Consider the following 18,146-nt stretch of genomic DNA (forward strand, 5'->3'; position numbering starts at 1 on the left):
CAGCAGCCTGATTTTGACTAAAATCAGGAACACAGCGGGCCCATTTGGTGCTGCAGGCAGAGGATGCTCTGTGATGCCTAAGCCCTAACCCCGAACTTTAACCCCTAGGCCTAAGATCACTGGCTTTCCCCTGTATCCACAGTGACTGCTCCCCAGCCACAGGCATCTGTGAGGTCACTGCCTCAACCACGTATCCAGAGTGACTTTGCTTGCCCCACCCCTGTATCTAGAGCCTATCGAATCCTAACAGTTCGATTCGTGGAAATCAGGCCTTTCCGGTTTTCTGACTTTCACCAAAATCCGCAGGGGCATTGTGAGGCCCATCCCTCCATCCCCCACTCCACAGCTTTCCTATAGTACGTATCACCATAGCATTGAAGAGCGCTTTACAGCTGGAGAAACTAAGGCACACGCACACCCAAATTAAGTGCTTTGTCCAAGGCCACGAAGAGTCAGTGTCAGAGTTGGGATTATAACCCAGGTGTTCTCACTTCATTCCTGTGATTTAGCCACAAAGATCCTCTTTTGTCCCGGGGGAGCTGAGGGAATTGACAGCAATCCATATTGTTACAGCCCATGGAGGCTGTGTGGAAATATCTGGGCACACACCAGGGTGAGGGAAGAGCTCAAAGGCCTTGAATCTGGATGTTTTGGCTGCCATACTGCAGCTAGGCTATAGACAGCGGATTATTTAAAGCATCTACCACACGTTCAACATGCAAAGGAATTCGGTACCCTGGGAAAATGAGGCAAGAGAGGATTCTATTTTCAGCTCCTTGCTTGAGACATTGCTCAGAGATAAAAGGTGCCGATTGTAAACGATTTGCTGCGTCTGCCAGGAAACAGAGCCACACAGGAGACTTCAGGCCATTCTGCCTGCTCGAAAGCCCCTTTTGATCAGCTCCTGAGTGCGTTTGGAGCTGCAGCAGTTTGAGCTCCGCCCGGTGACAGCCGTTCTCTCCGGCAGTGGCAACGACATATTCTCAAGCGGCTTTGCTGTCACACGAAGCCAAGTGGAAAGCTCCCTTCCCAGCTGTTTGATCCTGGATGCTGCTCCTCACAGCTCTGTATCGCCTCCTGTTTGGTTTCTTAGCTGGGGCATTAGCATCCGGGAATGTGCTGGACTGTGGTGCTGGATCTCATTCTGACCTCAGGGGATCTTCTTCATCCAGTATCCTTCTGCGTATGTTTCCAACAGGGACTTCTTCCCAGGGCCCTTACAATCACCATGGCATCTTCCCACCCACGGTGAGGGGGATATGCATGGCTGTGAAAAGCTGGGCTGTGGGGGATACGGACAGCTGTGAACAGCTGAGCTGTGGGGGGATACGGACGGCTGTGCATAGCTGGGCCGTGGGGGGATACGGACGTCTGTGTATAGCTGGGCCATGGGGGGATATGGACGGCTGTGTATAGCTGGACCGTGGGGGGGATACGGACGGCTGTGAACAGCTGGGCCGTAGGGGGATATGGACGGCTGTGTATAGCTGGGCCGTGGGGGGGATACGGACGGCTGTGAACAGCTGGGCCGTGGGGGGGATACGGACGGCTGTGAATAGCTGGGCGGTGGGGGGGATACGGACGGCTGTGAATAGCTGGGCGGTGCGGGGGATATGGACGGCTGTGTATAGCTGGGCGGTAAGGGGGATACGGACGGCTGTGAATAGCTGGGCCGTGGGGGGATACGGACAGCTGTGAATAGCTGGGCGGTGGGGGGGATACGGACGGCTGTGTATAGCTGGGCGGTGGGGGGGATACGGACGGCTGTGAATAGCTGGGCAGTGGGGGGGATACGGATGGCTGTGTATAGCTGGGCGGTGGCGGGGATACGGACGGCTGTGTATAGCTGGGCCGTGGGGGGGGATACGGACGGCTGTGAACAGCTGGGCTGTGGGGGGGATACGGACGGCTGTGAACAGTTGGGCTGTGGGGGGATACGGACGGCTGTGAATAGCTGGGCGATGGGGGGGATACGGACGGCTGTGAATAGCTGGGCGGTGGGGGGGATATGGACGGCTGTGTATAGCTGGGCGGTAAGGGGGATACGGACGGCTGTGAATAGCTGGGCCGTGGGGGGATACGGACAGCTGTGAATAGCTGGGCAGTGGGGGGGATACGGACGGCTGTGTATAGCTGGGCGGTGGGGGGGATACGGACGGCTGTGAATAGCTGGGCAGTGGGGGGGATACGGATGGCTGTGTATAACTGGGCGGTGGGGGGGATACGGACGGCTGTGTATAGCTGGGCGGTGGGGGGGATACGGACGTCTGTGAATAGCTGGGCCGTGAGGGGGATACGGACGGCTGTGAATACCTGGGCTGTGGGGGGGATATGGACGGCTGTGTATAGCTGGGCTGTGTGGGGGATACGGACAGCTGTGAATAGCTGGGGTGTGGGGGGATACGGACGGCTGTGAATAGCTGGGCTGTGGGGCGGATATGGACAGCTGTGTATAGCTGGGGTGGGGGGGATACGGACGGCTGTGAATAGTTGGGCTGTGGGGGGGATACGGACAGCTGTGAATAGCTGGGGTGGGGGGGATACGGATGGCTGTGAATAGCTGGGCTGTGGGGGGGTATGTATAGCTGTGAATAGCTGCCTTGGGGGGCATGGGGTACCTTGCTCAGACCTCCCATGGATCGTCAGCAGGGGTGAGATGGGGACTCACTTACAAACGTCCATCCCTGCCCCTAATGTAGATATCCTGCAATGTAGGAGCTCATCATTAATCTGACACAAACTGGAATGGTGTGGTGGCCTTTTTCATCAGGAAGCCTGGCTCTGCTGAGTGAAAGACTGAGAATCAAGGCAAAGCTCTGTATTGGAAATACTGCGGGGAAAACCATAAATTGTTCATAAATTCAGCTCAGAGGCATGCCGAGTAGTTCACAGGTTAGCAAGCACCATATCCAAACCTCTGTAGCACTGGGCTGAAAATCTCACAAGAACAGCTGTTCTCTCCAGAATCTGGCACTTTGGCTTCTGGTGCTTCAGGAAACCTTGAAGTGCAGAGAATACACTTGACTGCCATGCAAATGGCAAGCACAGGGACTAAGAACATCAGACAATCTTGGAATGGCAAGAAAGGCCCAGCTTGAGTTGGAGGTGAAGGTTTCGGGAGGGAGGGGCTTACCCCAGCTTACCTGTCCCTAGGCATAAAACCAACAGTTTCTATACAAAAATACAGGGATGTTGTGAACTGCTTGTTTGTTTCAAAGGTGCACACTTCTACCTAGCTGCAGAAATTACCCTGAACTTGGACAGACAGGTGACCTCTATGATTGCACTGCCAGGTGAGAGGGGAAAACATGAGTGGGTCAAGGGAGCATAGATCTTATGTACTAATAACAGAATCCAGTGGTTTGACTTCTGCTCTCAGCTGCACCAGCGTAAATCAGGCCCGTTGACTATCACAAGGGTTACTAGACACACACAAATATTGATTGAGGAGAGAACCTGAAGCCCCCTTTGCTTGCAATTCACCTAAGTCCATGGGAGCTGGGGAGCCTCCAGAGCTGTGCAGGAGGCATTTATTCAACTGCATCCCCAGTGAGCCATCATCTGAAATATTTGTAAGTGACTGAGAGAAGGGGCAGTGCCCAGAGGAGCCAGGTCACAGCTGCATAGCTGACATTTCCAGGCTCCCACCTCACCCACTCCCAGGGAGGTTGGATACTAGCAGCTCTCGAAAGCCAGGCTTGTCCTGCTGTGTTGGATGTTTCTCTTAAGGGTTACAAGTTTACAGCTTTCCTGGGGAAAGGCTCCAGCTGCTTTGTGTCCTGTGCTCCCTGCATGAAGCTGGTGGTTGTCCTAAGATGGAAGGTTTTTGCTGTCACGTTTGCTGGCATTTACCAAGAGGCAGCAAACTGCAGACAGGCTGACTGCACTGGTTCACCCTTTAGGACTATACCCGATCTTAGCAAAGAAAGAACTAGGCTAATCCCAATGCATGTACGGTCTCCCACTGTACTATTTCCATGGTGAGCTTGGGCCCTGATGGACCAGACTGCAGGTAGCTGATAAAATCAAGAAGTAATAAAAAAAGAAAGATTCAAGGACTTTCAGTGGAAGAGCTGAATGGTCCCACAAACATTTTCAGGGCCCGGAGAAGCCAGTTTGTGCTGCAGACACTCTTCACTATCTATAAAATATCCAGCTTCTTTTACTGAGCCTAAAACTTTCTCTTTAGAACATGCCAGCATCACAGGACCCTTCTTGTATTAAGTGACTTCACAAGTTCAGCACACAAAGAGTTAAGTGATGCTGCACTGACAGACAACTCTGCATCAACCCAACATCACTTCTCTGTGTGGGCCTGGAGCTGACGAAGCCACTTAAGCAAAGGATAACACCTGCTGAGTTGTCGCAAAGGCAGATGCGTTCAGAGCCCTCATCCAGTTATCAGTTGGGATTCACATTACTTACCGATTCCATGTTTTGAAAGCATTGCTTGCTCTCTTGAAGAGGTACCCTTCCATCACCACTCCGTTGGGGGCATCAACATTAAATTCCACCTTGGAATCATCATAGGAGAAGTCCTGCAGGTCGAAACAGGTTGAGAAAACACATCAGGGGATGCTGGTGCTGCTCAGAGCTACAAGAACTAGGGCAAGGAGCAAAGTAAAAACACCCAGATAAATGGGAAACTGTGACCCCAAACAGCACATCAGTGTTAGGACCATGAGGATATCCAACTGGGAAACATGTGAACACCTGTAAGAAGGTTCTGTAGCTGCAGGGGTTATTTAAAGCAGCCTTTCCCTCAAGGGAGGCCTATGCTCCAATCCTTGATTAGGTTGCAAGAGAAAATAAGTTTGCTGGTGTCAACCCTGGTTTTTAGTGGAGGCTAGTTTGCATCTTGAGAGTACTTCTTCTCTCAGACGTAACCCTCATGATGGCCAGACTCTGGTCCAGAGGTTTAAGACACAGAGGGTGCGGTCAGAACTTGGCAGAGCAGAGTGGCGTTCCAGGACTGGCATAGCTGAGGTGATACACATCAGGCTGGAGGAATACTGGCAGATCCAGGGCAGGTAATAGGACCATAATTGCAGAAAGTGCTGGAGCTCAGGAGTGAGGTGGGGGCTGGGTTAAGAATTAACACTGGAATAGCTGAGGGGGTGCAGGACAGAAAATGTCGAGGCAGATCTCTGCCCATGAGAAGCTTGTTCTATCTGAACATAACATAAGAACGGCCCTACTGGGTCAGACGAAAGGTCCGTCTAGCCCAGTATCCTGTCTTCTGACTGTGGCCAGTGCCAGGTGCCGCAGAGGGAATGAACAGAGCAGGTAATCATCAAGTGATCCATCCCCTGTCGCTCATTCCCAGCTTTTGGCAAACAGAGGCTAGGGACACCATCCCTGCCCATCCTGGCTAATAGCCATTGATGGACCGATCCTCCATGAATTTATCTAGGTTTTTTTTTAACCCTGTTATGGTTATCTGGTTGCATTTAGTGCTCCCTGTCTCTCACTGTCATGGCTATTCACATTCCTCTCCACAATTTTGGGTTTGTCTTATTGCCTGAGAAAGTGTTCACGAATTCAGTTAGTTCGGGCATTTCCCACCCTAATGATTGTTCCCCACAGTGCCAAATTACTCCAGTTTCCTGGCTTAGGGTTTTCTCAGTCAGGTTTAGGCAAAATAAGACCTTTTTGAAGACAGTTTTAAGTAATTTTTTTTTTATAAAAAAGTCACCCACAAACCACTGCCTCCTGCTGGGCATATTTTCACACAACACCCCTGAAAAAACGATGCCTGCAGAATCTTCTATCTCACATTACTGCAATAACTGGGAGCCATTAATTATTCTCACTCCAGTATCCTTAGCTGTTTCTGTTGTTAGGTGTTAGTAATGTGCATGCACTGTTCCTCCTCCAGTGAAAGCTGGGGCTACACTAGCAGCTAGGAAGAGAAAGTGCGGGTGGCTTGGTATCTTGATGGTTGAAAATGTCCAACCTCAAGTGCAATCTGCAATTGGCAGCGAACAGACAGTAAAGTGTTGTTCCGTGGTTATGTTATTCTGTGTAACTGGTAATTGCCCTGGATGAGCCCAGGATCAGAGCAAACATGAGCTCGTTTACCATGTAGCTGGAAACAGGGGCAATGGATGGTGTTTCCAGGAGGGAAGAAGGAAATCACCAATCCCATTTCCAGTTAATGCATTCCACACACCAGCCCCGAGGTTTACTTATTCATCTGGCAAACAGACTGCCAGTCACATCTTCACCTATCTATCACCCTGATAGCTGACTTCCTGAGCTTGGCATTGCTGTGCCAGACAGATTCCATGGATTGTGGTAGCAGGTGAGCAAGGCAAAGGGTTCCAGTAACTGTTCCCAGAAAATCCTCATGGAATTCTGCTGCCAGCGGAGGGCAGTGTCTCCTGCCTGATGGAAACCAGGTCATGGAGCCTGAATTACTTTCCACCCTAATCTGCTATACTAGGAAGCCAGTTCTTTCCGCTAGCTGCCTTCACCATTATATAGTACTCTGCATCCAGCTTCTGTTGGTATCACATGATCCCGAGAAAGGTACAACACAATCCAATGGCTGGAAGTTAAAGCTAGACAAATTCAGACTAGGCATAAGGCATACATTTTTAATGGTGAGAGTAATTAACCACTGGAACAATTTACCAAGGGCCAGGGTGGATTCTCCATCACTGGCTATTTTTAAATCAAGATGGGATTTTTTTTGAAAAGCTCTGCTCTAGCAATTATTTTGGGGAAGTTCTCTGGCCTGTGCTCTCCAGCAGGTCAGACGAGATGATCACAACGGTCCCGTCTAGCCTTGGGATCTGTGAATTTATGCTCTTGAGCATAAATATTTCTCTCCACTGTGCTAGATTCAGAGGCCCAGCCACACCACAGCAAAAAGCAGCATCATTAACTTAAGTGCCTTTACCAGCTCAGCGCATGGAGACTCTAGTGATGCTGCGTTGCTAGGCAACACGCACTTCAGTCTCATTAGGATGAGTTATTTCCATGTTCGGAGATGCCAGCTTGCCAGGGAGATATCAGAATAATAAGAATAATACTGGTAGAGAAGGAGGAGCTATAATGGGAGAAGACTGAGTCATTGCTTGAAAAGACAGTGTGACGCCCAATTAGCCAGGAGAGGCAATGCTGTAAGGCTCCCACTTAAAGGGTGTCCACTCGGCCCCAAATTTACTTGCCATAAAGGGGGGTGAAGCCCACGTGGTCTCCTTTGTGGATGCTTTTTATGTAGCATTACAAAAAAAGATAGAAGGGATTCTGATCTCACTTCAATCCACAGCCAAATCTATTGGCTTCAGTGGAATTACTGCGGAAAGACACTTGCGTAAATGAGGTCAGAATCTGGCCTGTTTGTTTTAGTGTAAACACTGTGAGCCAGAAGACGATGTCTTCTTTCAAAAATGAGTGACAAGGCTAGGGCATGAGATTTCCAGTGGTCAACATTTGCCAGCTGATACCATACAGCTACGACAGGTATTTCCTGTGTTAGTTAAAGGGCGTTCTGGGGGATCTCAGGTTCCACACAGTGGAAACTAATGATAAATACGCTTTAAATCTGATGACTGTGTCATACCTGACTTTCGGGAAGAGGTATAATTTGGGATCTAAATATGTTAATCAGGATTCTTCAGCTGTCCCAAAACAAAAACACGTTGTAATAGCAAGGAGAGAATTTTGCTGACGAATGCAAGAAGGACAGATGGGCCATAGGCATCACTGGGGTAAATCCACTAAATATCAGTGGAGTGACATCAGGTGGGAATTCAGCCCTGCATATTTGTATTTTATTACACTTTTTCCAATTTTGATTGGCTAAAGATGGTTCATGTGATTCCCCTTCCTCCCATTATAATTTCACAGGATTGTCTGGAAAAAAAGTCAAGTGACAAGTGACCTGCTTCGAGGCTTCAAGGACAAAACGGGCAACTGCACCTGGAGAATTTCCTGGCCTTTCAAAAACCTCTGTTTGGCCCATCTCATCTTTAAAAGAGAGAGTATAGGTAGATAGATAGATAAATAGTGCCTAGCACAATGGGGTTCTGGTCCATGACAGGGGTCCCTAGGTGCTGCTGCAGCACAAATAAATACTATTTCTATATACATACCCAACCTACATATATTACGAATAGGAAATTGAGGTCCACCGTGATGGGTGTTGGAAGCTAGCTCCTCCAAAAAGCACACAGCTGGAAAAAATGACATTTGGGTGCATTACTTGAACAACACTTTCTCTTTTCTAATCCACCACCCCTCCTTGTTTGCGGGGGGGAGTCAGAAAAAGCCCCTGGACCAAACTGTGGTCTCAGTTACACCGGTGTAATTACCAAGTAACTCCTTTGACGTCAAAAGAATTATCTCGGGTAACAGAGAGCAAAATCTGGGCCCTAGAGCTCTAAGCTGGATTTGTGAAGTAGGTCCAAGTATAGGAAGAGATTCGAGGGATCAAGGTCCTGTGTGTGTCTTATCCTTGGGAACGTACCCATGTGGATACTCAGAGGGGGAATGCGTTTCGTTCAGCCCCACTACACTAGAGGGAGGTTGTTGGGGCCATTACTAGAGAATACTGAAGTATCTAAAAACAAATCAAATCAGAAAAAGGGGAGAAAAGGGAAAAATCCAGTTTCTGCCCTCCCCCAATAGAAAAATGAGATGTGTTTCTCCTTTCCCACTCAGGCAGAGAATAGGAAATGTATGGAGATGGCTTGAGGCTGAACAGCAAATAAGGCTGGATTCAAGTCAGTTTCATGTCCCTGCCATTCACAGATTGCATCCTAGAGGATTGACCGCTATGGGCCTGGGGAGAGATTAGATGCTCAGGTCCATTCAGAGAGATGCACAGAGGCAGCATTACCCTTTGTCTTAAGGAGAGACTTAACTCTTCTGGTTCCAGACTGAGAAGCGTGGCCTGGGCAATGCTGCAGCGTCTAAGCCCAGTGTGGATCCGCAGGGCCAGTTCTCTGCTCCTCACTCCTTTCTTAATAAATATTAATCACAGCATTGTTAATTGTCCAGGATGCTGTGGCTTAAATAACTGATTCCTGTGCATGTATCCCCGCATTCCCAGCCCACATAAAGATGTTTCCTCCCCTGGCACGCTGGCCACTGAAAAGAGAGGGAGCAAAGACGGGTGTTCTGGAGGGGGGACTGCTAGAATATCAGCCATCTGGTGAAATGTCATTCCCAGACCCCTGCCCTCTGATTCTTGATTCATTATAGCTGCTGGCATCGGAAGCTCGTCCAAGAATCTGAGGAAACAGTGCTGCAACCGGTGTTCAAATAACATCAGGCTGTGGCCACTGATAGAGACAGCAAATGTGCGAAAACAGTACTGCCTCACCCAACATACCTGCTCCCTTTCTGCATGTGTCTGGCTCACATCTGCTCACTTCATGGACCCAAGGACGCTCTTAATCCTGTTAGCCCTGCAGAGCCGTCCAAAGAGCCCAGGGAGACTGAGCGCAATTCTGAGCCTGCCCTACACACATCCCCATCATCAGCCGAGCCATCAGTGAAGTCCCTGTGGCTGACCCTTTATTAGACAGAATGCCATGAACCCAGCTGGACTCTCCAGCCGCAGGTGGAGTGAGAGAAAAAATCGCCTTTCTGCCTTGTAAGCCGAGTAACGTTCCTGGGTCTAATCACATTCGTAAAGGCTTGATGGAACAAGACAAGGGGCTCACGCTCTCTCTCAGGCTCCTGCTGTCATGCTGTCTCTTACACGTAACTGCACATGTTATGGACAGAGACTCGGCTTTGATTTTAATAAACTGCCTTTTGTCAGACCCTTAACATCATTGCAATGTTGGCGCAGGGCAAAGCTGGTTTTGTTTTTAGTTCAGTCTAGCTCTATCAATCTACCTCATGGCCTTGTGGAGCGAACACTGGCCTAGGGCTCTGGACAGCTGGACTCTAGTCCTGGCTCTGCCACAGGCCAGCTGGGGGACCTTGGACAAATCACTTTGCCTCTCTGTGCCTCAGTTTCCCCATATGTGAAAGGAGAATAATGATTCTGAGCTCCTTTGTAACATGCTTTGAGATCTATTGATTAAGAGCTCACTGCTATTATTAATCTAGCCATCCATGTGTTTTACACCATATTCATCACGATAGAATGGGTGCCTACTGCCATTATGAAATGACAGACGCATGCTGGAATCGTGTTCTGAATGGCATCTGGCTACAGCTGTCCACGCAACAGTGAGCTAGCCACAGCGGTGATGCGTTGGAGCACACAATGTTAAAATAAACGAGCCACCCTCTGAAACAAGAAATAAGATCTGCGAAAAGTCCGGCATTTCCTTCATCATCTGTTCTCTTTTCTTTCATGCAGTTTTGATAAATCACATCGATCCTACCCCTTTGTGCCCCTTCTCCCTGCCCCATGGCTTTGAATTTACACCCAAGGCTGCCTGGGAACAGAGGGCCTTTTAGAAATGACATCACAATAGTTTCCATGGGAACACATTGAATGCCACTGAAGCAACAACAATGAGGTAACAAATTCCAAGAGAGGGATGTGAAAAAGGCCTAGGCATGGATACTTTCAAACTGGCGAATGGAAAGGAGGAAAAAACCAACACAGACACTATCTCGTACAAAGGGGCATTGAAAAAAAAAATGTCAAGGTTCTTTCGAGGGCTAACCCTTTAAGAAGCCGCTTGTCTATCTCCATGAGACAGCCACGGTGAGTCTTGTCCAATTGCTTATGCAGAGCCAGCCATGCACGCAGGGAAGGAGACTGATCAAATTAAATAAACTTCCTGATAAAGTGAACCACTGTAACAGGAAAAGTGGAGACACGCCCCAGTCCCTGGGACCGTTGGAAGGTCTTCTTCAAAGGACAGAGCCCTGCCCACGAGCCTCTAGAAACTCTGTGCCTTGCGTAGCTGGGGACTCTTGGGTATATCCCCTTAGCATAGGTCTAACACTGTCCTGAAGGGGGCGACACACGCGAGAGTGGAGATGTGCAGGATGGAATCTTCATTAAAGCTCTGCACTCTGCTACAACTCCATTCCCCACTCAGGCCATGGTATCCAATCTGATCGATTCTAATAACCAATACGCTTTCATGCTGTGTATTGCACAGCCGGCAATCCACCGCTATGGTTTCGTATACATCCTGTTTGTTAGCAAATCCCTTCGCTTATGCTATTTCCGATGAATAGCAATCAGGATAATAAAAAATACATGCAGGTATATGTACAGTCTGTGCGTGCATTGCCTCAGAAGGGACAAAATGGTTTTATGCCAACTTGCTTTCTCAATTAGCAAAGCATTCAGTTATTCTCTTACATCAACTGTCACTATTTAACAATTATATAGACTGGAATGCACACACACAAACGTGTGTGTATAATATACACCATATGAAAATAAATACTATATGAGACCAGTTTGGCTATGTACTTTGTGTGTGTGTATATATAGATATAGGTAGATGATAGATATAGCTCTAGACAGCTATACACACACACACAAAGTATATATAATGTGTGTGTGGAGATATGCAGATGGAATGTACACATACATATATTTTGCATATAAATGCACTCACATTTTATATATGAACAGAAGAATATAAGTATATACTCTGCTAGTGCATGTGAATATTAAAGCACTTTCTATACATGATCACTTACCTGTCTCTGTGTGTAGATTGTGTATACACTGTGACCCCATATGCCCACACAGGTTCTAAGGGGGAACCCCTACACACACATTCCCATTCATTGTGCACAAACACACATTTGAAGGCTAGATCTCAAAGAATCCAATTTACAGCCCTTTTGTTTCTCTCATTGTCTTCTGATAACTGATCGCCCTGCTCTCGGCTTGCCAGGGAGAAGATGCTCAGGGACCGTTCTCCACTTTTATGTCACACCAACAGAACACAACAAATCCGCCCTATCAAATAATAAACCAGAACTAACTTGTCTGTCACATCAGCGAGCAGGGAGACCTGGTCTTGCACGCCCCTCTAAGTTCTCTTGCACCCAAAAGGAGAGTGCCCCCTAAACTTCCTATCCCAGCAAAGCACCCCTGTATGAAAAGCTCCTTACCAGAAGGTACTCAAGCCTGCCGAAAATCTTCATGCTGCCCGTTGCGGGGAAGGAGTTCTGCTGATCTAGTCAAGTGAGCAGGGAGCTTCTGTGCGTGCCTCTCCTCTCAATGGCTCTCTAAAGCAACATCTCTGCAAGGCACCGTGGGATGGGAGGGAAGGCAAGATCTCCCCCCACACACACTCCTCCTCACCCCTCCCACTCCTTTTTGGGTGGCTGTGAGCACCGCCGTTCGCTCCTGTCAAAGCAGGGACACTGTGCGAAGGAAGCGTGCCAGGCTCTAGGGACCACCTGCCTGCCCGCTCCTCCTGCCTCCCATTCACCAACAATCAGCTTAGAGCAAAGGCTAATTATCATACAGCTGTCACCGTGGGACAGAGGGGCGTGGGGGCAGCCAACAAAGCCAGAGCAAAGTTGACAAGAGGATGCTCCGCCGAAGCTCCTTGACCTCAGCCGAGTGGATCTCCAAGGGTTTGGCATGCTTTTGCCAGGAGCTACTTCCTACTGAGACCGTCTCATACATGGGACCCCCTCCTAAGGAAAACAGAGCCCCCCATTGGCTGACAAAGCCACACATGCTCCGTTGGGGCTGCTGCGTGTCGGAGCCATATGGCCGCCTGGTTTATTATTTAGTATTCGTTGATACTAAATCAGGCAGTCGGCGCTGCCCTGACTCTCACCACTCTTTTCCCGCACACGTGCAGAAAGCCATGCGCTAGGCCAGGAGAAGAGTCAAGGGGCTCCAAAGAAACTTCTCATTTTCTTTGATTGGCTGGTAAATTTGGGTTCAATGGAAGGGCTCGGCAAGGCCAGGAAGTGGGAGAGAGGATGGACTAACAGTTAAAGCACATAATGAGTTAAGAGACCTGGGATCTATTCTTCACTCAGCCACAGACTCACTGTACTTCAAGCAGGTCATTCTCTGCCTCAGTTTCCCCGTTGGTAACTGGAGATGGCAATAACTCTTTCCTGCTACACATGGGGGTGGCAAGGCTGCAGGGTGGTTTGAGATCCCCACCTGGAGGGCACTAGAGAAGGGTTAGGTATTACTTAATCATTATTATTATTTATTAACTCCAGCTGCGGCCAGATATGACTTGCAACCTCCCCGCAAACAGCTCAGCCAGTGCACCTTAGTCCATACCCTAGGCCTCTCCTGCGTATAGACTGCTTGTCACATCAAAGCGAGGGCCAGTGTGCCAAGCTTCCCTATTTAGCAGGGGCAGTCCCTGATTATTAACTTAAATGTTACCCCTTTTCTCCTCTGTCCTTCCAGAAAGCTGTCACAGGCCCATGTATTTCAATGGCGTTTGAAGAGCCAGCCCTTTATTCTTCTCCCTTAAATGTCGCTTTCTGCACCTTTCAAATGTCAGCCAGTGTGTGTCCCCCTTCCGCGTTGTTGGGGCTAGCAGGAAACGCACAAACTCATTTCACTTGTGGCTTAAGACAAATTTGAACTCACATCTCCACAGGAGCCAGGCCACAGCAGTAACACAATGTCTCTCCGCAGTCACATTTTAAATACCGCGTAACTTTCCCCCCACACTGGCTGTGCACGCAGTAAATGCAGAGTGATCCAGCAGCTTCATGTTAAAATCTTATCCTCTCGCTTTTCCCAGCTGGCAGGAGAGTTTAGAAAGGTTTGCTCCAAACCATAACAATTCAGACCCCCCGCACCCCTGCGCCAATTTTATTAGCGTCCCCTCTGTTTAAGCACTATTTGTTTTCATGTAGACAGCAAATGTGAGAAAGCAAATGGAACTTGCCCAGCGTTGTGGGGCTAGCGGGCCAGGAGGACAAAGGGGGCAGTGGTTAAGATAACAAAGGCAGCTTGAAATGATCCCTGCACTGGGAATATGCACAAAAGGTGACAGATGCAGCAGGGGCTGAGGGAGGGATGAGCAAAGGACACTTGAATAACAGTATGAAGGAAAATAATCCAGCGACACTTCAAGATTTTCTACTCTGCAGAATTTCTTCTGCTTTATTTAAAAAACAAACAAGCAACCAACCAACCCTCAATCCAAATCACAGCTCCTCCTAGTTAACGGGTTCTGGCCTGCCTGTGTCCCACCCCTCGCAAACCTGACAAGGGGTAATTCAATTAGCAAGGCATCATCATGAGTCACCCTCAGGGCAGGATCCACAAAGCATTATTTCAAATTGGAGTCACTCTCTCCCTGCTGTCGCCAATGCCAGTGCCATGTTGTTTGGGGAGACACTGTGATGGGGCAAAATATATTACTGCCTATCTTCTCCAAGGGAAAAGGCAGTTGTGGGTCCCTGTAACTCAGCAGGAGAGTGGGGATTAAGTGGGGTGAAATCTTTATCCTACAATGACTATGGTCCAATGGCATTGCTGCAGTTTTCAGAGGCTGTTATGTATGAGATCGTATTTCCCCTTGATTCCATGCCTAACCCCCAAATGTAGTGCCCAGTAGTATATGTTAAGACACAAAGAAGTAACAACCTCCTCTAATGGTACCAGATTGCATCCAGCAATATCAGAGCTCTTTACAAACGTGGGTATCATCGTCTCCATTTCACAGACAGAGAAACTGAGGTACGGAGATGGCCAAGTGATTTGCCCAGGATATAGCAAAGTGGGAGTAAAACCCCTTTCTCTTGAAGTCCTGGTCCCACGCTCTCTTTGCTGGGCCATGCTGTTTCCTGTTCTACTCCACAGAGATCACAGAGCACATAATACAGAGAAGGGTTAATCTCACCTGACTCTGTCATCCGGACACCCTCTATTCCCCACCATCTCACAAAGCCAATTCAGCCTGCTTATCTGCAGCCTCCCTGCTGTCTCCAGAGAGACGCTGGCTTCTTCAGCCAGGGCACACGCTCTCATGGCACTGCTGACTTTAAAAACAAAATTCCTGTCCGGCTATAACAAGCAATGGTCTGGGGGTCATTGGATCCAGGGCTTTGGTTTGGCCCAGTATAGAGCTGCAGGGGCAGCTCCAGAATTCAGGGCTGTTCAGACCTGTATTTTGCTTTGTGTCCATCTCAACGTAGGGCCACATCCTCAGCTGCTGTAAAGCCGCGTAGCTCTGTTGGCTTCATGGGCACGAGGCTGATTTATACCCGTTGAGGATCTCGCCTCTAATACCCTACTGCAGCTGGAAGTGAAACGCTTCCAACCCTGCACTCGACTATGGCTGTCTAACTTTCCCAGGGCCACTGGTCATGTACATAGGGAGCCAAGGCCATGGGTAGCTCTGCTCATAAGGATCCCAATCTGGTATAATTGCTCCTTTGCTTTCTTTGCGTCTGATCCCGAGTCATTCCTCAGCTCTTCCCAGCCAGTCTGGTTAGTAGAGCAGCTTTGTGTGAAATGGCTGGTTTTAAATGCACTGCATTAGAGAGACCCTTCCCTCCTCTCAACGATGAAGTCATCACGCCCGTTTAATTCCCCCCCCCCGCCCCGGGGCCAGGAGGCTCAAATGGATTTCTTTCCCTCCCCGCAGGGCAATCAGGCTCAGGGAGCGTATGCACACACAGGAAACGCTTGTCAGTAGCCTTCCAATTCTGTTACGCTTTCATTTCATGAGGCATGACGTTCCCCTGAGAGAGCATTAACAAAATAAGAGCGCCATGAAAGCCCTGCTCAATTTTTCCCTGCAGAGGAACGTTGATCTGCATGAGAGCCTAGATACACGTGAACTTATCAATGAATTCTGCACCCTGCACGGCTGCTTTCTCTCTGCCTCCTGTGTTTCTTCACTTAGCTCCTGAATAGGGGGCGGGAGGGAGAGCTCAGTGGTTTGAGCATTGGCCTGCTAAACCCAGGGTTGTGAGCTCAATCCTTGCGGCGGCCATTTAGGGATCTGGGGCAGAAATTGGGGATTGCTTCTGCTTTAAGCAGGGGGTTGGACTAGATGACTTCCTGAGGTCCCTTCCAACCCTGATATTCTATGATTCTATGTCTGTTTTGTCAGTGGCTCTTGCACATCGCCTCTTATTTTCACCACAGCACATGGGATGCTCTGACAGATGCTAAGTGGATTCCGGGTCCGACTCTAAACTGTACAATGCAGCTTGTCAGTGATTCTGAGGAGTGGCCCAGATGGGACAAATATCTCTGGCTTGTTTTTCTCATGTAGTGTTCTTTAAAAAGAAAAACAAAGCAGGGATGGACTAATGTTATACACCTCAGGCCTGGCATTCCAACACCCCAGCATTCAGGAGTGCTGCTGAGAATCAGTCTGGCTCTTTATAAAGAAAGCAAAATTGATGTCTGGATCCAGACTGGAATTTTGAAATCTCCTAACAGCTGGGGAGCTCAGGATCTGGAGTTGTAGATCGGACCAATCACAATGAAAAGGCAGGCACAGCCGGATTTCATCACACAACAACATGGAATTAAAATATTTCACCCAGGCAAATCAATCTCTCTGGCGTGGATTTGTGTGGGAGTTTCACACCTTTGCAGGTCTAATTTCAGAGTCAGGTTTCAGCAGCCCCCCAAACCTGGGCTTTGCCTGGTTTCAGGTTGAAATGAGACAGAAGCCGGAGCTGCACATCTTAAATCCAGTTCCCAACTTTCCTGGGAGTTGGGGCATGTTTGGATCTGGGGTTTTGGTTCAGCCCATTATAGTGAAGGGACTCAGCTGAATACCTGGATCTGAGGGTTCTAATTTGGATGCTTCTAAATTGTATCTGTGCATGACCTGATATTTCTCCTAGTGGTTTGTGTTACCAGTTGTCCCATCTTCTGCTGGTGCTGAAGGACTCCTGGTGGGGTGTAGCTTGTGGGGTTCTTAGCTATTGGCCTGGAGAGAATGACTAGCTCTCATAGGCCATCAGCCAACAAGCTTCCTAGTGAAAGCCTACACAATTTGGAAACCATGCAGTGGATTAAATCGAGTTCTCAGACTCGCCCTCTCTCGGGATTTTGCCTTTGCTTTGCTATTCAGCCGTTCAATTGCAGATTATCTCGCTTTGAAGCCAGTTACCTAATCTCATCAGAAAAGGGTCCTAATTCCGTGGCCTCACTGTTGTCATCTCCTGTGGGAAAGGACCTAAATGGATCAGAATAGAAAAGCCTCAATAGCTCATCTGTCTACACCCAGGAGGTAGAATGAGCTGCTGTCCAATGGACTGGACACCTCAGACTGCAGACAGCAGGACATACTCTCTGCCATGAGTGAAGCCTGAGCAACAGGAGAGGCAGCGTCCGGGACTGAGCTGACTGGCAGCCTCAGCTCAGCAGTGGACTTTCGCTCTCAGCTACGTACAGCGGAGGTAGGGATCCCACGGCTGAGCTGACGCGGACCTGACTGAGATGTAGGGCTTGTACCTTCATGTCCTTCCTGGCTAACAAGCTGAGGTGCGCCCTGGCAGTGCATAATCATAACCCCTATTACATATGGCCGCACATTGGTACCAAACCAAAGAGGGCCCCATCAGACATCCTCCCCAAGTACCTTAATGCTTGGTTGAAGGGAAAGGGAGCAGGTACTAAAGAACTGCTGAACTCCAAGAAAACAGACAGCAGATTAACTACTTCCTGTCTCCCATGCTGTCCCATCTGGCGGTTTGCAGAACAGTTCCTGACCCGTGTCAATAAAGCTAAAGTAAACAGGGTTATGCAATGGAGCTACAGTGCAGCAGCTGTGGCTAAGTGATCCGTGGAGCAGGGAGAAGGGGGAAAGACTCCGTTTATCATTCTGTCAATTCACAGTCGATTCAGCACTGGCTTCCTATCTGTTGAATTCCACGCCTGAGAGTGTTCTTCTACTCGGTGGGAATAAGATATATAGCCATGGCCCCACTTCAGCTAACAAATCCATCGCCTGCTTAGCCTCTGGTTTTCCACCCAGAAACACAGGGCAAGGTGAAATGAACAGGAGGAAGTGTCCATGGTGCTGAGAAACAGCAACCCAAGCCCTGGTGACCAGAGCATGGCCCAGTCGACTTGCTCCTTTATCCCATGCTCCTAACATTCCATGCTCACCGAAGCCAGGGACAGAGGCGCATTGGTTGGACCCAAGGAGAGTGTGGGTATGCACCGGGCAAGCTTTGCCCACACAGCTCCACCCCGTACCTCAGACCCGACCAGCACCACCACCCACCATTCCAGT

At 49.0% G+C, this 18,146-nt stretch overlaps 1 protein-coding gene across 1 annotated transcript in view; it reads right to left on the reverse strand.

Annotated features, from left to right (window-relative positions):
* Positions 1-18,146, reverse strand: part of ACAP3 (ArfGAP with coiled-coil, ankyrin repeat and PH domains 3) — a 118,733-nt gene that overhangs the window by 29,507 nt on the left and 71,080 nt on the right. The window contains exon 11 of the mRNA XM_077837201.1: positions 4,426-4,538. Within this exon, the coding sequence (XP_077693327.1) occupies positions 4,426-4,538 (113 nt within the window). The remainder of the gene's footprint in view (positions 1-4,425; positions 4,539-18,146) is intronic.

This window comes from Eretmochelys imbricata, chromosome 18 (genome assembly GCF_965152235.1).
Source record: "Eretmochelys imbricata isolate rEreImb1 chromosome 18, rEreImb1.hap1, whole genome shotgun sequence".
Classification (NCBI taxonomy): domain Eukaryota; kingdom Metazoa; phylum Chordata; order Testudines; family Cheloniidae; genus Eretmochelys; species Eretmochelys imbricata.